The sequence below is a fragment of the Heterodontus francisci genome, chromosome 23, assembly GCF_036365525.1.
Source record: "Heterodontus francisci isolate sHetFra1 chromosome 23, sHetFra1.hap1, whole genome shotgun sequence".
Taxonomy (NCBI): domain Eukaryota; kingdom Metazoa; phylum Chordata; class Chondrichthyes; order Heterodontiformes; family Heterodontidae; genus Heterodontus; species Heterodontus francisci.
In genome coordinates this window covers 48,939,071-48,963,892 of record NC_090393.1, presented here as the reverse complement: position 1 = coordinate 48,963,892, position 24,822 = coordinate 48,939,071, and the positions used below count along the sequence as shown (strand labels likewise).

Genomic DNA, 24,822 nt, shown 5'->3' with positions numbered 1-24,822 from the left:
TGGTACAGTAAACAAATTGTTACAGCATCACATGACTAAAAAGCATTGTACCTTTGGGGGGGGGGGGGGGGGGGTGAAAAGAGTGCTGGAGGGCGAAGAAACGCTGCTAGAAGCATACAAAAAATTAAATTGTAAACGCAGGTAGTTTTAATACTCATATCCACACACATTTATAAGTGGGAGTGTGCAGTATCCTCTTTTCATGGACCACTGCAACCCAGAAGACTTCCATACCTTGCAGAAAAGCAACTGACAAAAAAAACTTCTGCAGTGATTTAGTTTTTTAATCTAATGCAATTCTGCTAAATTGAACATGTCAACAGTAACTTTTACTCTTTTTATAATGATACACGTTTTTCAGCACAGACAGGTTATCAGGGTGAATGTCTTTACATCAACACTCATCCCAGCTGATGCATCCAGCTGTTTCCCCGTTGGCAACATAACAAATCCACAAATCAAACCCATTCTAACAAAATCCTTTTCTGAGGATATTTGCAATAAACACAAATAACGGCTTTTATTAATAAGTAACCTTACAGAACTCTGAAAATAAACCACACAGGTGCACTTAAACTTTTGGTTTTATTTACAAAGGAGTCTTGACTGTGCATGTTATATAGAGATGAAAGGTATTGTTCATTTCCAGGGCCAGAAATACACTACTGGTGTACAGAGGATTGTACATTATCCATTCAGTCTATTTGACTGCTTTCAGCAAAGCCATAATCTATAAAATGGCTTCATCAACTCGTCTAGTCTACGGCATGAAAATATTACACAGTTGTTTTCAGGAAAAGAAAACACTTCCTTTTTAAAAAATACCAACCTGATACTGTGGAGAACAGGCGGGGGCAGGGGAGGGGGTAGAAGTGGGCATGGAGGATGAACTTGAAGCACTGTTTGAATTAATTCATTTTGGTTCCAGGCCCTGCACTGTATTATGCAATCGCTGGGTAAAAAGACTACAGTTGCCATCTTGTTCACACAATGACGATGGAAATTCTATGGGCACGCAATCTGCCAGTTTGATTTGCACACCATTGTATATTAAATTGCTGCTACCACAGCAGCCAAAGTCAATGCCTATCAGAAAAAGTTCTGTGAACCGAATACAAACCCAAGGTACAAAACAGATACTGCTTGTAAACTTGGACCAGATTACGCTTATCAACAGGTATATAGAGCTAACAACGCACATTTAAACAAATGTATACAAAAAAAGAAATATTTACAAGGATACAACACGACAATCAAGAGGGTTCAGATAATGAGTACTGCTATGATACATGCATTAGCTAAATTAATCAAACCAAAAAAAGAAACAGGGATAACTGTAAAAAAGTTAATTTTTTTGCTACATCAATCATAATTGTGCAAGATCAACTGGGGTCATGAACACAGGTACAAGTGCAAACTACAATTACATTTCTAAACTCACGTATTATGGTAAAGGAGCATCTTGGAAAAGGGAACAGTGGGTCTTATACTGAAGCAATATTTAATGCTTTACATGCTAAAATTTACAACAGGCCACTTAAGTACACAACATGATTCATCTTGGCGTCTTTACCTTTCTGGATCATTGCAACAAAACATCAGGTGTAAAGTTAATTACAGCACAGATTTTACTGCATACCCAACTCGCGTCTGTGGGGGGGGGGGGCGGGGGGAATATTAGTCACCGCACAGATAATTACTGAATTCAAAAGATATGTTGCTGCCTTCTCGTCTTCCTTAGGCTAAAGTTCAAGACAAACTAAATAGTCGTTGACTTGGCGCTGGTCCCCTGAAACAAACTTCTTCGAAGTTGCGTCTTCTATATGGCAGCTCCATGTACAAGATTAGGTTTGACATCTTGTCATTAAAAAGGTGGGTTTCGTTGTTTTTTTTAAATTTTGTAATATATTACATTAGGGTGTGAGAGTCTGTTGCTAATCCAAAGACTGCAGATGGGTTGGATTAATTGTACAGGGTCTGTATTCCTTTAAAAGGAAAAAAAAATTTCCTCCACAACCATTTTTTGTTAACACTTTAAGCACCAATCATGTTTGATGAGAAGAATGAAACCACATGACAGAAATCTTCTGGTGCCCAGCATACATCACTCCTGCTCTCGACTGTGCTTCATCCCATCATACTTCCAGGAACCTTGAGCTGTTTGCCTTGGTGTGGAATGGCTCTGACCACATACGCCGTAGATCACCCTGAGGAAAAGAGCACAGAGCATGGCACAAGTGGTCAGCAACTACCCAAACGACGACGTGCATTTATAAAGCGTCTTTAATGTAGCAAATTGTCCCAAGACCCTTCACAGGAGCGTTATCAAAGAAAGTTTGACAGCAAGCCACAATAAGAAGTTAGATGAGGTAGGTTTTAAATGTGTTTTAAAGGAGAGAGGGGTGGAGAGGTTTACGGAGAAAATTCCAAAGCAAAACAACATTGATCCCCACCACCACCCCTCCCCCAACAAAGGGGAGCTATGTTTCCTCGAGAAGAGCTAAAACATTTTAGCAGGTGCTTTCTATATGTTGGATATTATTGCATCAAATGTTGCCTTACATCACAGAACTGCTCCAAGAATCATCCTGTAAAACAGGCTGAGAATCCACACTATTTATACTGTGGGGTGCATTCCCAGCACAAGAACAGAAAAACAATTGCACACTTACGGGTCTTTTAAACTGCTTTTCTGCTACAACAATGCAGCTGACTGCAGACAAATTGAACTCTACTTGCATTGCATAACATAATTAATCTGAGTGTAGTAACTGATAGCATCTTAGACCCTGACAGTGCGGGTCTATGATTCTGCCGTCAGGTTAGAGTAAAGTAAATGCAAGGAACTTATCTCTCACATTTGATCACAGTGTCTCTGCATTAACAGTGAAGCACAGCGTGCCTAAAGAGATGGTACAGGACACAGGATGTAAAGTGGAAGAGTGCTATGTGGAATGCACTTCCCCCAAATTAGAATCCTAGAACCAGATATGAATCTGCCCTTGAGTGGGTCACCTTTCCAACCTATACTGACCACACTCTTAGCCCTAAGATAACCATTGCGCTACAAAGACCATCTGTCTCGCATTAACTGAACTTTGGGAAGACCAAAGACATTGTTTTCAATTTCACCATAAACTCCTGTTTCCATGCCACTGATTTTATCGCCATCCCTCTTCCAGAGATCTCTACCAAGACCATAACCAATTTGACTGCAGTCAGCTACATCCACCTCTATCATCCCCATCCCACCCTCACAAAACCCTTATACACACTTGTCACTTCTAGACTTACTTTATCCAATGTCCTCCCAGTCTTCATCCTGCAAAAACACCAATTCGCACAAACTTCCTATATCCTGTCTTGCACAAAGTACTGCTCATCCATCATCCCAATCCTCAGTGACGTACACTGACTCCATTTCCCCCAACACACTGAATTAAAAATTCTGCTTTTCATCTTGGAATTCCCTTTATGGCCTTGCCCAGCCCACCTCTGCAACCTCCTCCAGCCTTGCATTACAGAACACTTTAGTCTTGCAATTCTGGCCTTCCATGCATTCCTTCAGCAACCCCACCACCACCACCGTCCATGGCCTTCAGCACCTTCAAGCTCATCTCTAGATTTCTTTGACTTTTCTCTTTGCCTTTAAGGACTTTCTTCAAAGGAAGAACTTGCATTGATATAGTGCCTTTCATATCCTCAGAACATCCCAAAGTGTTTCACAGCCAATAAAGTATATTTGAAGTGTAGCCCATTCATGCAAAGCAAACAGCAATGAGATAAATGACCAGATAATCTGTTTTCAGTGGTGTTGATTGGGGAATTATTGTTGGTCAGGATACATGGAGAACTCTGCAAATAGTGCCGTTGGATTTTTACATTCATCTGAGACAGGCCCTTGATTTAACATCTCAGCCAAAAAGATGGGATCGCCAACAGTTTGACCTTCCTCAGTACTGTAGATTATATACTCAGATCTCTGGAGTATATCTTCCACAAAATGGAACAAACATTCTGCATGTCCCGATGCTGAACTGACTTAATCTCACTGGGACTCCAGGTAGAAAAGTTATCTTAATTCCATGCACCACTGTCCCTTATTGTATTCAGTGTCAAAATTCAGCATAAATATAAATTTTAAAAAGTACGATTAAGTTATTGCTGGTTCTTTGAGCCTGGTTGGATTACTTTGTACTTGGAACAGGTTTCCTACGGTTGTTCCACTGTGAGGAACACTCTGACGATGAGCTAGGTATTTTAATGTTAGGAATTGGATTACAGTACATGAAGTCACATCAGTAGCTTAACGATTAAGGCAAGACAGGAGACATTCAAACTTAAACGGGCTACCCAAGTGTTGAAAGAGTTCTGCCAGGACAGAAAAACGAGAGACAAGGTGCTAATTACTTCCATCAATAACTGATGCAATTAACCCTGCACCACCATCTCCCTGCAATTAACCCAAGGTAAATAAAGGGTGGAATTAACTGCAAAGTGACTTGCTGTTTTTTCAAAAATGAGAACAGAAAGTGCTGGAAATACTAAGCAGGTCTGGCAGCATCTGTGTATAGAGAAGCAGAGTTAACATTTCTGGTCTGTGACCCTTCATCAGAAACACTGTTCCAGGAGGCAGTAACACCCCTTACGCCAAATAGAACTTGAGAGCTGGTTAATGGTCAGGGATAGGAGGGTGTGACTGACAGTCAGGAAGGGATGGGGGATCCAGGATGGAGTTATAGAGAAGCCTCAGCCCTTGACTTTGCCCAACAGGTATGAGGTACTTCCTACCAGTGTGGATGGGTAAACTGACCATAGCACCATGGGGCATGAGGCCATTCAAGTTATGGAGGGGAGGGGAAAAAGAGTGAAAAGGAATGTGGTAGCGATAGGCAACAGTATAGTTAGGGGATGGATACTGTTCTCTGCAGCTGCAAACGGGAGCTCCAATGGTTGTACTGCCCGCTGGGTTCCAAGGGTAAAGCCATCTCCTCATGGCTGGAGATTAACTTGAAGTGGGGGGAGGAGGATCCAGTTGCTGTGGCCCATGTAGGAACCAATGACATAGGTAGAACTAGGAATGACGTTTTGCTGAGAGTTTGAGGAGTTAGGGTCCAAATGAAAACACAGAACCTGAAAAGATAACAACTTCTGGATTGTTACTTCAGCCACGCACCAATTTGCATAGGGTCAAGCTGATTACAGAATTAAATGAGTAGCGCAAAGAGTGGCATGGAAAAAAGGGATTTTGATTCATGGGGCATTAGCACCAGTACTGGGGAAAGAGCTATTCTGTTGGGATGGGCTCCAGTTAAACTGGGCTTGGATCAGTGTCCTGGTGAATCGTAAAACTAGAGCTGTGCATAAAGCTTTAAACTAATGGGGGGGGCAGGGTCAGGTGAAAGGAGCTTTAGAAATCTAAAGACAGAAGTTGAGGCAATACAGCAGTGTAACGATTTGAGTAAAGACAGGCAAAGTGGGACAGGAAGGGACAGAGACAGCATTTAAAGGGTAATAGCGCATCAGCGAATAAGGTCCATGCAAAGAATAGTCATGTAAAAATAAAATTAAAGGCTCTTTATCTGAATGTGCAAAGCAGTTGCAATAAGATAGAGAAACTAGCAGCACAAATAGAGATAAATGGATCTAGCTGCTATTACAGAGACATGGTTACAAGGTGGCCAAGGGTGGGAAATAAATATTCCAGGGTACACATTTCGAAAAGACAGACAATAGAAAAGGAGGAGTAGCCCTCATTGTAAAGGATGACATAAGGACAGTAGTGAGAAAGGATCTTGGTTCAGAAGATCAGAAAGTAGAAATCAGTATGGCAGGAGATTACAAGTAACAAAGGTCAGAAAATGCTGATGGGAATAGTTTATATGCCCCCTAGCAGTAGTTATAACATTGTACAGAGCATTAAGCAAGAAATAATTGGAGATTGTAACAAAGGCAATGTAATAATCGTGGGGGACTCTAATCTTCATATAGTCTGGACAAATCAAATTGGCAAAGGTAGCCTGGAAGATGAATTTGTAGAATTTTTTCGCGATAGTTTCCTGTAACAAAATGCTGTGGAACCAACTAGGGATAAAGCTATTTTAGATCTAGTATTGTGCAATGAGGAGATTTAATTAACAATCGCATAGTAAAAGATCTCCTGGAAAAATTAATCATAATACAATTGAATTCAACATTATAAGTCTCTTCTTTTAATCTAATACTATCCTCAACTTCCCAGTAAGCCACAGATGGATCTTTCTTGCTGAGATTTTTTTTTTAATGGAATGTGTTTTTGTTGAACATTTTGAATTGTTTCTCTAAATGTTTTCCACTGTTTATTTACTGCCTTACCTTTTAGTCTGTTTACCCAATCAGTCTTAGCCAGCTCTCCCCTCATACCATTTTTTTTAAAATTCATGATTCTTGTTTGGGACTGCAGTATGTCAAACTGGGTATGAGCTGGCTAAGGCTGATTGGGTAAACAGACTAAAAGAGGTAGCTGCAGATAGTGGGTGCACTGGTTATGATTTTCCAAAATTCCCTAGATTCTACAATGGTCCCAGTGGATTGGAAGTTAGCAAATGTAACACCGCTATTCAAGAAAGGAGGGAGAGTGAAAACAGGGAATTACAGGCCAGTTAGCCGGAGATCAGTTATTAGGAAATTCTGCAAACTATTATTACGCAAGTTTTAACAATGCACTTAGAAAATCATAGTATGATCAGGTAAAGTCAACAAGGTTTTACAAAAAGAAAATAGCGTTTGACAAATTTTCTAGACTTTTTTTGAGGATGTAACTAGTAGGGTAGATAAAATAGAAACAGTAGGTGTAGTATGCTTGGATTTCCAAAAAGCATTTGATAAGGTGCCACACAAAAGACTTATATGCAAGATAAGGGCTCATGGAGTTGGGGGTAATACAGTAGCATGGGTAGAGGATTGGTTAACGCACAGGAAGCAGAGATAAATGGAGCATTTTCAAGTTGGCAGGCTGTAACTACTGGAGTGCCACAAGGATCAGTGCTGGGGCCTCAGCTAATTATAATCTATATTAATGACTTAGACAAAGACTGAGAATAATGTATCTAAGTTTGCTGACAATACAAAGCCAGGTGCGAATGTAAGCCATCAAGAGGACACAAAGAAGCTACAAAGAGAGGGGTTAAGTTAATGGGCAACAAGATGGCAGATGGAGTATAATGTGGGCAAGCGTGAGGTTACTCATTTTATAATAGGAACAGAAAAGCAGAGTATTTTTTTTTAAAAGGTGTGAAACTTCTAAATGTTTATGTTGAGAGAGACTTGGGTGTACTTGTACAAGGAACACAAAGTCAGCGTGCAGGTACAAGAAACAATTAAGATGGCAAATGGCATGTTGGCCTTCATTGCAAGGGGACTGGAGTACAAGAGTAAGGAAGTCTTGCTACACTTGTACTGAACTTTGGGACCACACCTGGAGTACTTTGTGCAGTTTTGGTCTCCATATTTAAGGATATACTTGCATTGGAGGCAGTACAGAGATGGTTCACTAGATTGGTCCCTGGGATGAGAGGCTGAGTAAATTGGGTCTATGCAGATGTTTTCTGGGCTGTGTCGACTTATTTGAAGCTGTTCAACAACTTTTCCGAGTTTATAGGCTGGCATGTACGAAACTTTACAGTGCTTTGGTCAGACTATATCTTGGATATTGTGCTCACGTCACCAGGAAAAAAAAGATACTTAAGCAATGGAGGCAGTGGGGAAAAGGGAGCCACAAGTGTTAGAGGACTGCCGGAAGAACAGATGGGAAAAATTTGGGATTTTGAGCCTAAAAAGGAGACAGAGAGCTAACCTTCAAGCAGTGTGTAAAATAGTTAAGGGAATGGAAATGTTAAATCTGTAATATTTAAACTAAACTGTGAATAGAATAAGTGGACACAGATTCAAACTAGCAAATGGTAAAGATAGGTATCAGGAAGTACTTCTTCACAAACACAGCGATCAATACTTGGAATGGACTTCTAGACAGCAATGAAGGTGAAATCATAGCATCGCTTAAGAAGCATTTAGATGCTAAAATGGAGGGATTGTTGGGTCTTTCTGGATGGATGAGTTAAGATGGTCCAAAATGCCTTTTTTATATGTGGTTATCTCACGAGATCCTTATCGTTCCTAAAGTTGTTTGGTTTGGCATACAAGTTGCTCCCACATACAGATAATTTTTTTAAAGTTTAGTAGTAGCATCTTGACATATGATGTCACCAAATGTAACTTGTTTTAGAACGCAATTTCAAAACAAATTTTCTACAATATCACAACCAGCAGAATCTCAAACTGACTATATTTTAGACATGCAGGTCCACACCCAATCACTAAAGTATATTAACAAAAGAGAACTGCTACATTAATAAGGCTGACTACTGTGTCCAGCGTATTGGCAGCTCGGCTGTTGTGCTGATATTTGTGATCTTCCAACAGAAGGGAAAGTTCAGGACCTGCAGGCTCTAAAGATTTGTGCAACAAAGCTGGTAGGCCACTCCCCAGCTCGTGTCTGCAGTATCCGGGTTCCCGGGACTCTCTTTGGTTAAACCTGACCAGTATGTGTCTCGTTAAGGTAGACATGCCTAAATTCTCTGTGTTCTCCCATAGGGGCAATCTGGCAAAAGCTTCTTCTGGAGATGGTCTTCTAGATTCCACCATCTACAAGGCACAAGTTCAGGAGTGTGATGGAATACTTCCCACTTGCTTGGATGGGTGCAGCTCCAACAGCACTCAAGAAACTTGACACCATCCAGGACAAAATAGCCCACTTGATTGGCACCTCATTCACAAATATTCATTCCCTCCGCCACCAACGCACAGTGGCAGCAATATGTACCATCCACAAGATGCACTGCAGCAGCGCACCAAGGCTCCTTAGACAGCATTTTCCAAATCCGATATCTCTACCACCTAGAAGGACAAGGGCAGCAAATGCATGGGAACACGACCACCTGCAAGTTGCCCTCCAAGCCACACACCATCCTGACTTGGAACTCTATCGCTGTTCCTTCATTGTCACAGGGTCAAAATCCTGGAACTCCCTTCCTAACAGCACTGTAGGTGTACCTACCCCACATGGACTGCAGTGGTTCAAGAAGGCAGCTCACCAGCGCCTTCTGAAAGCCAAATAGGGATGGGCAATAAATGCTGTCCTAGCCAGTGATGCCCACATCCCATGAATGAATTGAAAAAAAAAAGATGCCAGGTCCCAAGAATGGTGACTCATGAAGTGCACCACACCATAGAAACCACAGAAATATTAGGGTACAGAAGGAGGCCATTCAGCCCATTGTGTCTGCGCCGGCTGAAAAAACTAGCTGTCCAATTCCAATCCCACCTTCCGGCACCTGGGGTTGCAGCACGAGGTACATATCCGGGTACCTTTTAAATGATTTGAGGGTTTCTGCCTCCACCACCATTCCTGGCAGCAAATTCCGGACACCCACCACCCTCTGGCGGAAAACGTTTTTCCTCATGTCCCCTCTAATCCTTCTACCAACCACCTTAAATCTGTGCCCCCTGGTAATTGACCTGTCCCCGAGGGAAAACAGGTCCTTCCTGTCGACTCTATCTATGCCCCTCATAATTCTATACAACTCAATTAAGTCATCCCTCAGCCTCCTCTGTTCGAAGGAAAACAACCCTAGCCGATCCAATCTTTCCTCATAGCTGCAACTTTCAAGCCCTGGCAACATTCTTGTAAATCTCCTCTGTACTCTCTCCAGAGCAATTATCCTGTAATGTAGTGCAATCCTTCCTGTAATGTGACCAGAACTGTATGCAATACTCCAGCTGTGGCCGAACCAGTGTTTTATACAGTTCCAGCATTACATCCCTGCTTTTATATTATTGGCCAATAAAGAAAAGCATTCCATCGGCCGCCTTCGCCACTCTATCTACCTGTCCTGCCATCTTCAGGGACCTGTGGAAATGCACTCCAAGGTCTCGCACTTCTTCTACCCCTCTCAATATCCTCCTGTTTATTGTGTATTCCCTTGCTTTGTTTGCCCTCCCCAAATTCATTACCTCACACTTGTCTGGATTGAATTCCATTTGCCACTTTTCCCCCACTCAACCAAACCATTGATATCATTCTGGAGTCTACAGCTATCCTCTTCACTATCAACTAGATGGCCAATTTTTGCATCATCAGTAAATATCCCAATCATGCCTTCCACATTTAAGTCCACATCATTAATGTATACCACAAACAGCAAGGGAACCAACACTGAAACGCGTGGAACGCTATCAGAAACCGCTTTCCATTCGCAAAAAACATCCCTCGACTACTACCCTTTATTTCCTGCCACAGAGCCAATTTTGGATCCAACCTGCCACATTCCCCTGTATCCCATGGGCTTTCATTTTTCCGACCAGTCTGCCATGCGAGACCTTGTCAAATGCCTTACTAAAATCCATATCGACCACATCCACTGCACTACCCTTATCAATCCTCCTTGTTACTTCCTCAAAAAACTCAATCAAGTTAATAAGACATGACCTTCCCTTAACAAATCCACGCTGACTATTCCTGATTAATCCATGCCTTGCTAAGTGGCAGTTTATCGTGTGTCTCAGGATTGATTCTAATAATTTACCCACCACCGTGGTCAGACTGACCAGCCTATAATTATTTGGCCTATCCCTCGCACCCTTTTTAAACAATGGCATAACCTTCGCAAACCTCCACAGTGTAAGACTCTGACCCCAGTCACGGAAGTACCTCCATCTTTGCACTGAAAACTAACTCTGCATTACTTGTACAAGATTCCCACTCAGACATCAATTACATTCACTGGTACATACCTAACGAACGCCAGTGAGCTAAAACTGTCTTTTTACTGTAGGGGATGGAAGGGCACCAATCTTGGGCAAGTCATTATTTTCAGTGTAATAACTGTAAAGCCAAGATCCTATGGAACCAAGAACCACATTGAAGAGTGTCAATGTAATTTTGGACTCTACTGGTATCAGTCCAAGATCACTACTTGTAATGTATCAGTGTTCATAGTATCTCTCCATTATAATCAATAGCAAGATTTTTTTGAAACTGTAATTCACTTCTTCAAAAGACAACAGGATGCAGATTTTTAATGAGACAAAAATGCGTCAGAGAGCACAATTACTCAGTACAAGGAGTGCACATGAAATGTCAGCTTATCTTTCCACTGTATTCCAGGAAGGGAAAGAAGCTTAACTCCCTAGGCAGAATCGTATCATTTAAAGTAAACACTTTCCCTCACTGCACAGCAGTATAGTTTATGAAACATGCCAAACATTTAACTAGTATAGTTTTTTTTTCTAACATATCAGAAGGACATGTTGCCTGCATTGTCTCCTTTTCCTGGCGTAGGGGATTGCAGCTAACCCATTTCCACACACCATCTAGGGTAATAAAATGAATATGTACACGATGGCTCAGATCACCCACAATTTCCCCTTCCATACACTGAAATCGACTCTACAAAATTTTAAATTAAAATACATTAGATATCAAAGCACCATACTTGTGGAAATCTAAATAAGACATTGCTCCAATCAACGATCTTGAGTAACAGTCACTATGGAAAATTAAATGACATCTGTAGGGCACAAATGGCACCTGTCTATTCTGAACCAAAGTGACTCTTGACAATGCAGAGCATGCGCAGAGTGATCACGGACATCACCAGTGCGTCCGAACATTTGCCAACTTGCCTGTATAAATTCGCACGCTGACGTCACCATGTAATGTGTCCTCACCCAATAGCTGCAATCACCGGCTCCATTTCCCCTAAAAGTACCCCATTCCCTCCCGCCATCCCCGCTTTCAATTTCCCGCTCCCTCCCACCATCCCCGCTTTCAATTTCCCACTCCATTCCACCTCATGCTGCCTTCCTTCAGCCACTCGCTCCTCCCCTCGCCGCTTCCATTCTCAGCCACTCGCTCCTGCCCTCGCCGCTCCCCGCCTCTCGGATGGGGGTGGGGAATGAGCCACCGAAGCGGCGAGGCGGGAAGTGAGTGGCCAAGGTGGGGAAGCAGCGAGGGTGGGGGTGGGTGGCTGAGAGAAGGCAGAGGCAAGGTGGGGAGTGAGTGGCCGAGGAGGGGGAAGCGGGGTACTGTTGGGGCTGGTATGGAGGTGGCAATCGCAGCCACTGAGGTGATTTGGGTTTAAGGCTGCGTTAACTTTTCGTGACAAATTGAGCAGTGCTATCTTTATTACTGGCAGCTGCCTGAGACGTCGCAGACAAGTGACCTTTCAGTGAATGAGGCTGCATTTGCGCATGTTCCAGCACTGCGCCACTTAGTGGTTGTGCTGTCAGCAAACGCAGCCATTCTGAATACACAACCAACAACAACTTGTCTTTATATAGCACCTTTAACATAATAAAATGCCCTAAGCTGCTTTACAGGAGCATTATAAGGCAAAATTAGGGCAGATGACCAAAAGCTTGGTCAAAGAGATAGGTATGAAGGAGCCTAAGGAGCTGAAGGCATGACCACTAATGGTGGAGCAATTAAAATTGGGGATGCTCAGGAGACCAGAGTTAGATGAGTGCAGATATCTCAGAGGGTTGTGGGATTGGAGGAGATTACAGTGATAGGGAGGACCGAGGCCATAGAGGGATTTGAAAACAAGAATGAGATTTTAAAATTGAGAAGTTCCTTGACAAGGAGCCAATATAGTTCAGCGAGCAGAGGAGTGACGAGTGAATAGGACTTGATGCAAGTAAGGACATGGGCAGCAGAGTTTTGGAGAGCAGAATGTGGGAGGCCAGCCAGGACAGAGTTGGAATAGTCAAGTCGGGAGGTAACAAACGCATGGATATGGGTTTTGGCAGCCGATGAGCTGAGGCAACGGTGGAGTCAGGCACTGTTACGGAGATAGAAATAGATGTCTTAGTGATACCACAAATGTGCGCTTAGGTGGTCATCTTGGGGACAAACACTCTGGTTCAATCTCAGACAGTTGCCAGGGAGAGGGATGGAATTGGAAGCTAGGGAACAGAGTTGGTGGCAGGGACTGAAGTCAATGGCTTTGGTCTTCTCAATCTTTAATTGGATGAAACACCTGCTCAGCTAATACGGGATGTCTGACGAACAATTTGATAAAGTAGCAACAGTGACGAGTTAGAGTTGGGTGTCGTCAGCCTACATGTGAAAACTAACATCATGTTTTCAAATTATGTTGCTGAGGGCAACATGTAGATGAGAAATAGGAGGGGACTAACGATAGATCCTTGGGGAACACCAGAGGTAACGGTGCAGGAGTGGGAAGAAAAGCCATTGAGAGTGATACTGAGGCTACAATCTAGATAGAGAAGAATGCAACCAGGTGAGTGCAGTCCCACCCAGATGGACGACAGTGGAGAGTTGTTGGAGGAGGATGGTGTGGTCAACTATATCAAAGGCTGCAGACAGGTCAAGAAATACGAGGAGGGATAGTTTACGTTTGTCACAGTCACATAGGATGCGATTGTAACTTTGGTAAGAGCCAGTCATATATTCCTACATTTAAGATACAAACTTTAATCAATATGGACTCTTTGAAATTGTCCATTCTTTTAAAGGAAAAGTCAATGCACTGCAAAATGGCCTGAGTATTCAAAAATTGCTTCACTGTCTTGAAAGGACAAAAAGACATATTCTAAACTAAGAGCAGTCGGCTACACCCATCCTGAAATCATCGAGACACATTCCTGAATTGAATGGTTTTCTTCTGAGACAAAGAAGGTGTGAAGTAGACACACCATAACAGAAATTAATGGATGGCCATGAATTCCATATCCTGGTCCATTGTGTGTCACACCAGGGGAGAAGACCATGTGTCGGGTACCAGAAATGTTAGTATGATGAATTATGACCTTAAAAGGCAACCCTCTGGGGGGCGGGGGGGGGGGAGAGAAAGAGAGACAGAGATCACAGCAACCTCACAGAAGGAGTCCAGTCGGGGCAGTGGAAAGATCCAGCCTAAGCAAGAAGCAGCTTCCCTGCTGCTAATTCTACACTTCAACTTGGTGCAGCAGAGAAGTAAAAATGACTGCCACCTCCAGACTGAAATCTCAACCACCAGAAATCTGCAACACCTCAACATGTTCAAGACTACAAACACCCAGGCCTGCATCTTTAAACGAGACTGTCCTACTTAGAAGATTCAACAGGTTTACTGCAAACCATGAACACCTACCATACTTTGAACCCTTTCCCGTCGATCTCTCGAGTGAATGCGTGCGCGAGCGGTGTTGCAAACATTTCGGAGAATGAATATTATTCAATAAATAGTTAATCTTCCATTCTAAACATACAAGAAAACCTATCACTGTCTGTTTATTTGGCAAGTAAAACACTCAGGGGCTAACCCATCAGTTTAAACAAAACACGACTGTGGTCAGTTGGGAGGTGAATAGTGGGAACCACCCACACCCCTTGCCATCTGTCTGTAACAAGCCATTTTGGTAGACTGGCAGGAGCGGAAACCAGATTGGAAGAATTTAATGATGGCGTTCTGGGAAAAATGGTCACGGATTTGGGAGGTGACAACACATTCAAGGACTTTGGAGAGGATAGGAAGGTTGGTGATGGGGTGGTAGTTTGCAAGGATGGTGAGGCAAGGGTTTTTTTTGAGTTGAGGTGATGATGGCACATTTAAAGGAGAGTTTTAAAAGCACTGACTCTCCAAGAAGAATTCAAGTTTTACTTTCCTCCTCCTGAAATCGAGTTGAAAAGTTATGATAAACAATTCCAGTGGTGTTATAGTTTAGGTTTCTTCCCCAAAAAGTTACATGGAGAGACTAGAGAAGCTGGTGATATTCTCCTTCAAGCAGAGAAGGTGAAGGGGAGATTTAATTGAGGTGTACAAAATCATTAATAGTTTTGATCAAGTCGATAAGGAGAAACTATTTCTACTGATAAGGGGATCAGTAAGCAGAGGAGATAGATTTAAGATACTAGGCAAAAGAACCAGAAGTGATACGCGATTTTTAAAAAAACGCAGCTAGCTATTATCTGGAATGCAATATTCAGAAAAGAATTGCAAGATTATGAGAACAAAACAGCGGAGTGGGACTAATTGGACAGCTTTTTCAAAGAGCTGGCTCAGCCACAATGGGCTGAATGGCCTCTTTCTCTGCTTTATCATTTTGTGATTCTATGAATCACTTCTTTGCATGTATATAACTTGCTAACAATTTACAAAACAAAGCCTGCATCTTTATTCTCTGCAGTGTATGTTTTACCATTGTCCATGTCTAACAATTAATCAAGACCATGCTAAATCACTTGCTGGAGAATATATGGTATGCCTTCCACATTCCTCTGCTACCTTGGAAAGGGGAGAATGCTAGTCTGCTTTGTACAAGTTAAAACACTACCAAATTTATTTACAATTAAATGGCATATAGAAGCTAAAGATATAAAGGATGCTCCTTAATGAGAGAAGTGGAAAGGTTCCACAAGTGGTTAATCTAACCTTCTCACAAAGCAGTTTATTTGACTGTAACTGAACCTTGGGTTCACGGGTTGCCTTTGTCGGTGGGAGAGGTCATTGCACCTCACTGGACAGCTACCGCCCGCCTCAAACCGGGCAGCCCCCGGTCAATAAGGTTCTGTCCCGCCACAGTCTGCCTGCTTCAATGGGTGCTTGGAGCTCAGGGTCATTGCCCGAAAGGTGGACTGATACACCGCACCAAACAACATGAAAAAAGGAAAGAAGGTACCAGCCCTTCGCTTTGCAAGCTGGAACGTCAGAACTATGTGTCCTGGCCTGTCGGAAGACCTTACACAAATCAACGATTCTCGGAAGACCGCCATCATTAACAACGAGCTCAGTAGACTCAATGTGGACATTGCAGCACTTCAGGAGACTCGCCTCCCCGCGAGTGGCTCTCTAGCAGAGCAAGACTACACCTTCTTCTGGCAGGGCAGGGATCCTGAAGAACCAAGACAGCATGGAGTGGGCTTCGCCATCAGAAACTCCTTGCTCAGCATGATAGAGCCTCCCTCAAATGGCTCGGAACGCATACTGTCCATCCGACTGCTCACCACCTCTGGTCCAGTACACCTACTCAGCATCTATGCTCCAACACTCTGTTCCGCACCTGAAGCTAAAGACCAGTTCTATGAACAACTCCATAACATTAGCAGCATCCCCAACACCGAACACCTATTCCTGCTGGGGGACTTTAATGCCAGGGTTGGGGCCGACCATGACTCATGGCCCTCCTGCCTTGGGCGCTATGGCGTTGGAAGGATGAATGAGAACGGGCAGAGACTGCTTGAGTTGTGTACCTATCATAACCTCTGCATCACCAACTCGTTCTTTCACACTAAACCCTGTCACCAGGTTTCATGGAGGCACCCAAGATCACGTCGTTGGCACCAGCTAGACCTCATTGTCACAAGGCGAGCCGCCTTAAACAGTGTTCAAATCACACGCAGCTTCCACAGTGCGGACTGCGACACCGACCACTCCCTGGTGTGCAGCAAGGTTAGACTCAGACCAAAGAAGTTGCATCATTCCAAGCAGAAGGGCCACCCGCGCATCAACACGAGCAGAATTTCTCACCCACAGCTGTTACAAAAATTTCTAAATTCACTTGTAGCAGCCCTTCAAAACACTCCCACAGGGGATGCTGAGACCAAGTGGGCCCACATCAGAGACGCCATCTATGAGTCAGCTTTGACCACCTACGGCAAAAGTGCGAAGAGAAATGCAGACTGGTTTCAATCTCATAATGAAGAGCTGGAACCTGTCATAGCCGCTAAGCGCATTGCACTTTTGAACTACAAGAAAGCCCCCAGCGATTTAACATCCGCAGCACTTAAAGCAGCCAGAAGTACTGCACAAAGAACAGCTAGGCGTTGCGCAAACGACTACTGGCAACACCTATGCAGTCATATTCAGCTGGCCTCAGACACCGGAAACATCAGAGGAATGTATGATGGCATGAAGAGAGCTCTTGGGCCAACCATCAAGAAGATCACCCCCTCAAATCTAAATCGGGGGACATAATCACTGACCAACGCAAACAGATGGACCGCTGGGTTGAGCACTACCTAGAACTGTACTCCAGGGAGAATGCTGTCACTGAGACTGCCCTCAATGCAGCCCAGCCTCTACCAGTCATGGATGAGCTGGACATACAGCCAACCAAATCGGAACTCAGTGATGCCATTGATTCCCTAGCCAGCGGAAAAGCCCCTGGGAAGGACAGCATTACCCCTGAAATAATCAAGAGTGCCAAGCCTGCTATACTCTCAGCACTACATGAACTGCTATGCCTGTGCTGGGACGAGGGAGCAGTACCCCAGGACATGCGCGATGCCAACATCATCACCCTCTATAAAAACAAAGGTGACCGCGGTGACTGCAACAACTACCGTGGAATCTCCCTGCTCAGCATAGTGGGGAAAGTCTTTGCTCGAGTCGCTCTGAACAGGCTCCAGAAGCTGGCCGAGCGCGTCTACCCTGAGGCACAGTGTGGCTTTCGTGCAGAGAGATCGACTATTGACATGATGTTCTCCCTTCATCAGATACAGGAGAAATGCCGTGAACAACAGATGCCCCTCTACATTGCTTTCATTGATCTCACCAAAGCCTTTGACCTCGTCAGCAGACGTGGTCTCTTCAGACTACTAGAAAAGATCGGATGTCCACCAAAGCTACTAAGTATCATCACCTCATTCCATGACAATATGAAAGGCACAATTCAACATGGTGGCTCCTCATCAGAGCCCTTTCCTATCCTGAGTGGTGTGAAACAGGGCTGTGTTCTCGCACCCACACTTTTTGGGATTTTCTTCTCCCTGCTGCTTTCACATGCGTTCAAATCCTCTGAAGAAGGAATTTTCCTCCACACAAGATCAGGGGGCAGGTTGTTCAACCTTGCCCGTCTAAGAGCGAAGTCCAAAGTACGGAAAGTCCTCATCAGAGAACTCCTCTTTGCTGACGATGCTGCTTTAACATCTCACACGGAAGAATGCCTGCAGAGTCTCATCGACAGGTTTGCGTCTGCCTGCAATGAATTTGGCCTAACCATCAGCCTCAAGAAAACGAACATCATGGGGCAGGATGTCAGAAATGCTCCATCCATCAATATTGGCGACCACGCTCTGGAAGTGGTTCAAGAGTTCACCTACCTAGGCTCAACTATCACCAGTAACCTGTCTCTAGATGCAGAAATCAACAAGCGCATGGGTAAGGCTTCCACTGCTATGTTCAGACTGGCCAAGAGAGTGTGGGAAAATGGCGCACTGACACGGAACACAAAAGTCCGAGTGTATCAGGCCTGTGTCCTCAGTACCTTGCTCTACGGCAGCGAGGCCTGGACAACGTATGCCAGCCAAGAGCGACGTCTCAATTCATTCCATCTTCGCTGCCTTCGGAGAATACTTGGCATCAGGTGGCAGGACTATATCTCCAACACAGAAGTCCTTGAAGCGGCCAACATCCCCAGCTTATACACACTACTGAGTCAGCGGCGCTTGAGATGGCTTGGCCATGTGAGCCGCATGGAAGATGGCAGGATCCCCAAAGACACATTGTACAGCGAGCTCGCCACTGGTATCAGACCCACCGGCCGTCCATGTCTCCGTTATAAAGACGTCTGCAAACGCGACATGAAATCGTGTGACATTGATCACAAGTCGTGGGAGTCAGTTGCCAGCATTCGCCAGAGCTGGCGGGCAGCCATAAAGACAGGGCTAAATTGTGGCGAGTCGAAGAGACTTAGTAGTTGGCAGGAAAAAAGACAGAGGCGCAAGGGGAGAGCCAACTGTGCAACAGCCCCAACAAACAAATTTCTCTGCAGCACCTGTGGAAGAGCCTGTCACTCCAGAATTGGTCTTTATAGCCACTCCAGGCGCTGCTTCACAAACCACTGACCACCTCCAGGCGCGTATCCATTGTCTCTCGAGATAAGGAGGCCCAAAAGAAACTGAACCTTGGATAAATCAGCTGGTCAACCCAGTTTTCCTGTGATGAAATACTCTATGTAGATCATGCAAATATTTCCACAGAGACTGAATATCCTTATCACAACTAAAGACCATTGAGGAATTGCCCTATCTTATATTATTTAATCACTTCGAAGAAAGCCCTGCAAAATAATTTGTAAGCGAATCAAAATACAAGACGATGACTACATGGAATGCTAATAAGCAGGTAAGTACACATCGTCTGGGATTCAAGAACGCAATAAAGCCTTTTACTGTTTACAATCCAATCTGTAACCAAAACAAAGTCCGTTTTATCTCATACAAAAGCAAAATACTGCGGATGCTGGAAATCTGAAATTAAAACAGAAAATGTTGCAAATATTCAGCAGGTCAGGCAGCAGCCGTGGAGAGACAAAGTTAGCTTTCAGGTCGATGACCTTTCATCAGATGATCACCCCATCACCTTATTAGTTGGTTCCATAAAATAAAGAGTAAGGATAAATAGACAACCATAACTTTATATATAAAACTCGTTCTATAAAGGGTTGCAGTCACTGTTGCTTTGTCAAAAATCAGCATAATTGACAAAAAGCAGGCTTTACTCCGATGCATTCCTTCCTGAACATTCAAGACCAAATATTTTGTGATAAAAATGTCACATTTTTCCAATGATTCATAATTTTGAGGGAAGTTAAACTACACTGTTTAGATCAAGCCTGGAGAATTTACATCTGAATTGCATAAAAAAGACTCAGTCGCATGAAAATCACATGCAAACAAATAGCAGGCAAGAATTGAATACAAGATTAGCAATGCTAGATCAAGTTGGATGATTGAGTGAAAAGAATTGAGGATGCACAGGGGAGAAGTAACAAGTAGGAATTAAGGCAAATGTCTTAGAATATACATATTTTCAATTCGCTGAAGGTTTATTTGGTTTTGATACTCTACTCACCTTTAAATAAGCCATGGTAAGCAGTGGTAACAGTGTAAATGGAACAAGGTACAGGAGTGCTGGTTGGGCAGCCCGGTGAATTCTGGATGCTACAGTGGCTGTCAGAAGACCTAAATTAAAATAGTTACATTATCAGAAAAAGGACAAGTTCTAAAATAGATTACCATAAAGATTTAAATTCGTATTAATAATACATTAAAAGTATCCCATTACTATTGAAAGGAGGAAAAGAAACTGCACTTAGGCAGCACCTTGCACAATTTCAGGGCACTTCAAAGAAAGACACAATGAATTACTTTTGAAGTGTATTCATTGTTATATAGACAAATGTAGCAGTCAATTTGCATGCTGCAAAGTTCTACAGACATCAGTGGGATGAATGCAGTTAATCTGTTTTAATGGGGTTGGTTGAGGGATGAATACTGGTCAGGACATGAGCAGAACTCCATCCTCTTTCCAAAAAGCCATGAGATCTTTTAAATCAGTCATTAACAGCACAGAAGTAGGCCATTCGGCCCATCGAGTCCAAGCCGGCTCTCCGCGGAGCAATCCAGTCAGTCCCACTCCCCCACTTGTTTATTTCCTTCAAGTGCACATCCAATTTCCTTTGAAATCGCTGATTGCTTCCTCTTCCACCACCCTCGTAGGCAGCAAGTTCCAGGTCATTACCATCCACTGCGTAATAACGTTCTTCTTCACATTCCCCCTAAATTCTTGCCCAAAACCTTAAATCTGTGGCCCCTACTCCTTGTATCAGTTTTTCCTTGTCTACCTTTTCTAAGTCTGTCATAATCTTGTACACTTCTATCAAATCTCCCCTCAATCTCCTTTGCTTCAAGGAGAACAACCTCAGTTTTTCCAACCTAACTTAGTAACTAAAATCCCCCAATCCTGGAACTATTCTGATAAACCTCCTCTGCACTCTCTCAAGGACCCTCATATCCTTCCTAAAGTGTGATGGCCAGAACTGGACACAATACTGTAGTTTGGGCCTAACGAGAGCTTTATAAAGATTCAGCATAACTTCCCTGCTTTGGTACTTAATATCTCTATGAAGCCCAAGATCCCATATGATTTGCTAATCACTCGTTCAATATATCCCACCACCTTCAAAGCTCAATGCAAATGCATCCCCAGGTCCCTCTGTTCCTGCACACTCTTTAGAACTGTGCCATTCAGTCTATAATGCCACACCCTATCCCTTCTGCCAAAGCGCATCATCTCACACTTTTCTGTATTAAATTCCATCTGCCACTTCTCTGCCCATTCTGCTAGCCTATCTAGGTCCTGTTGTAGGTGATTTGCATCATCCTCACGGTTTGCCACTCCAAGTCATTTATATATAGCCAAAAAAAGCAGTGGTCCTAGCAGTAATCCTTGGGGAACAGTACCATCTACCAGTCTGAAAAATAACCATTTACCACGACTCACTGTTTTTTGCCCTTAAGCCAATTTTTTTATCCAATTGGGACACTGAACCTCCTATTCCATGAGTCTCATGGAATGAAGAGTCAGATGGTTTATCAATTCTTCCTCTTGACAATGACAGCTTGTCCAATCTGTCCACGATGAAGTACCTCAATGATCAATGGGTTTCTTTTAGTATTGCACTGAAGTAGTAGTTCAGATATTCGATAAAGCTTTAGAGCGGGGCTTGAAAACCAGAAACTAGAGGCTCAAGATGTATCTAAGTCAATTAGACATTAAACCTAAATAAAAGACTCCAAGTAGTGATACAAAACAGTAAAGGTTGTAGCATATTTGAGAGGTCAATAGTAAACCCAAGCTTTACCGATTAGAGAGAAGCAGAACAAGTCAATGTTAATTATCTAGTTTCTCGTTAGATAGTAACAGTTTCATACATAAATTAACAGTGAGAATGTGAGAATTTTTGAACATCACAAAGCCCTGACATTACTGCCTGGATAAACTACTCCCTTGCTCCTAGGAAACAATGCTTTTATTAAATTATTTTTAAAATTTCTATTTTCATTGAACTACTTCCACTTACCTACAAAGTAACCAATCAAGGTGCAGTGGAAGTATGACACCTTTTGCATGCGACCAGGTATATTGGGTGGGATAGCCTCGCTGTTAGATATTTTCTTATAGTTGTCATATCGAAGCACGAAGCACAACAGAAGCCCTGGCATGACGATGTCTCCAATTCCAAGCATAGAAAAGTGGGTGCCTGTGGAACTGCACAAACCAAAAAGGGCAGATGGTGTTCAATACCTTCCAATTTTTCCCACACAAAAGCCCCTCCTTACTTTTTTTTTTAAATCTACTTTGGTGATTATGAAGCTTAAGACAGTGTAATTTTTAAAAATTTGGTTCAAAGAATTATATTTGTAAACTCCTAAAGTTGGATAAATTTGATTTAAATTTATTTTAGCAACAAGATACTGCAGACTGAAAACCTGTCGAAGGCTTAAACAACATTATCCTGTAATAATGAATTGGTTAAATCCAATCTGCGCTTGTGCACAAGGCAGCAAAAATACGTTGGGTCTGAAGATAATGAACAGGTGATACTTTAAACATATGTAACTGTTCAGTTGGATTTGATACTAGTAGATGCCTACATGCACCAGAAAGTTTTGAAACAAATGCCTGCGATAAAAGTAGTACTTAGTCACGTTACCTTTCTATATTATACCTTTCAGATTCAATTTTGGACAGACCAAAGTACTGTAAACTTGGAAATAAAACTCACTTTATAAAGCCGAAGATCCCATATGCCTTTTTAACTGCTTTCTCAACCCGTCTTGCCACCTTCAACGATATCTACAAATATACCGCAAGGTGTCTCTGTTCCTCTTTAGAACAGTACCTTTAGACTATATTGCTTCTCCTCTTTATTCCTATCAAAATGTATTACTTTGCACTTGTGTGTTAAATTTCATCTGGCATGTGTCTGGGTTCTCTTGAAGTCTGTCACCATCCCTGTCACAGTTCAGTACACTTTCAAGTTTTGTGCTACCTGAAAATTTTGAAATAATGTCCTGTACACCCAAAGCCCAAATCATTAATATGTATCTCAGAAAGCAGTGGTCCTAGTACTGACCCAGGAAAAACACCCATTCACCACTATTCTGCTTCCTGTTACTCAGCCAAGTTGGTACCCATGCCACCACTGTCCCTTTTATTTCATGGGCTTCAACTCTGCTGACAAGCCATTGCAATAGCAATTTATGAAACGCCTTTTGGAAGTCCATATACGCCACATCAACTGCATTGCCCTCATCAAGCCCCTCTATTAACTCATCAAAAAACTCAACACAAATTTCCTTTAACAAATCTGTGCTGGCTTTCATTAATCCACACGTCCATGTGACTGATAATTCTGTCCTGGATTATCATTTCTAAAAGCTTCCCCACCACCAAGGTTAAACTGGCTGGCCTGTAGTTGCTAGGTTTATCCTCAAGAAAAAGGGTGTAATGTTTGCAGTTCTGTGATTCTCCAGTCCTCTGGAACCACCCCTGTATCTAAGGACGACTGGAAGATTCTGGCCAGTACCTACACAATTTCCACCCATACTTCTCTCAAGAACCTACGATGCATCCCATCCAGACCAGATGGCTTATCTATTTTAAGTACAGTTAGCCTTTCCAGTACCTCCTCTATCAATTTTTAACCCATCCAGTATTTCAACTCCCTCTTCTTTGACTGTGACTTTGGCAGTACCTTCTTCCTTGCTAAAGACAGATGTAAAGACTCATTTAGTACCTCAGCCATGCCCTCTGCTTCCATGCATAGGTCTTTTTGGTCCCTAATCAGTCACACTCCTCTTCTCACTACCCATCTACTTTTTATCTGCCGAAATAAGACTTTCAGGTTAGCTATAAGTCTATTCTTAACTCTCCTTTTGCTGCTGTAATATCCCTTTTCACTTCCCCTCTGAACTTTTTATTATTCAGCCTGTTTCTCACTTGGATTATCAACCTGATATCTGCCATACTTCCCCTTTTTCTACTTCATCTCTTTTGTTAGCCAGGGAGCTCTGGTTTTGGTTGCCCTACCTTTCCCCCTTGTAAGAATGTACCTTGACTGTACCCAAACCATCTCCTCTTTAAAGGCTGCCAATTGTTCGATTACATTTATTTATTTAGAGATACAGCACTGGAACAGGCCCTTCAGCCCACCGAGTCTGTGCTGAACATCAACCACCCATTTATACTAATCCTACATTAATCCCATATTCCTACCACATCCCCACAATTCCCCTACCACCTACCTATACTAGGGGCAATTCATAATGGCTAATTTACCTATCAGCCTGCAAGTCTTTGGCTGTGGGAGGAAACCGGAGCACCCGGCAAAAACCCACACAGTCACAGGGAGAACTTGCAAACTCCGCACAGGCAGTACCCAGAATTGAACCCAGGTCGCTCGAGATGTGAGGCTGCGGTGCTAACCACTGCGCCACTGTGCTGCCCAATCATGCTGTGCATGTCAATCTTCGATTCCAATTTACCCTGGTCAGATCAGTTCCCATCCTGCTGAAATTGGCCCAATTAAGTATTTTTACTCTAGATTGCTCCTTGTACTTTTCAAGAGCTAATCTAAACCTTATTAAACTACAATCACTGTTCCCTAAATATTTCCCTACCGGCACTTGCTCCACTTGACCCATCTCATTCCCCAGATCTAGCAAAGCCTCCTTCCTCGTTGGTCCAACAATGCACTGACCTAAGTTCTCCCGAGCACACTTCAGAAATTCTTTCCCCTGCGTCCTTTACACTATTGCCATCCCAATCTATATTAGGATAACTGAAGTCTGCACTATCACTACTCTATAGTAATGTACCTCTCTAACATCCCTGCAAATTTGTTCCTCTATATTCTTCTCATTAGTTGGTGACCTACATAATACTCCCGGGTAGTGCAACGGCACATTTATTGTTTCTCATCTGCATCCAAACA

The 24,822-nt window shown here is 43.0% G+C and overlaps 1 protein-coding gene across 1 annotated transcript in view; it reads right to left on the bottom strand.

Annotated features, from left to right (window-relative positions):
• Nucleotides 1–568: 568 nt before the first annotated feature.
• Nucleotides 569–24,822, bottom strand: part of sppl3 (signal peptide peptidase 3) — a 287,681-nt gene continuing 263,427 nt past the window's right edge. The window contains exons 9-11 of the mRNA XM_068055206.1: nt 21,907–22,094; nt 19,896–20,005; nt 569–2,207 (exon numbers count right to left, since the gene is read on the bottom strand). Coding sequence (XP_067911307.1) covers nt 2,136–2,207; nt 19,896–20,005; nt 21,907–22,094 — 370 coding nt within the window. The 3' untranslated portion in view covers nt 569–2,135. The remainder of the gene's footprint in view (nt 2,208–19,895; nt 20,006–21,906; nt 22,095–24,822) is intronic.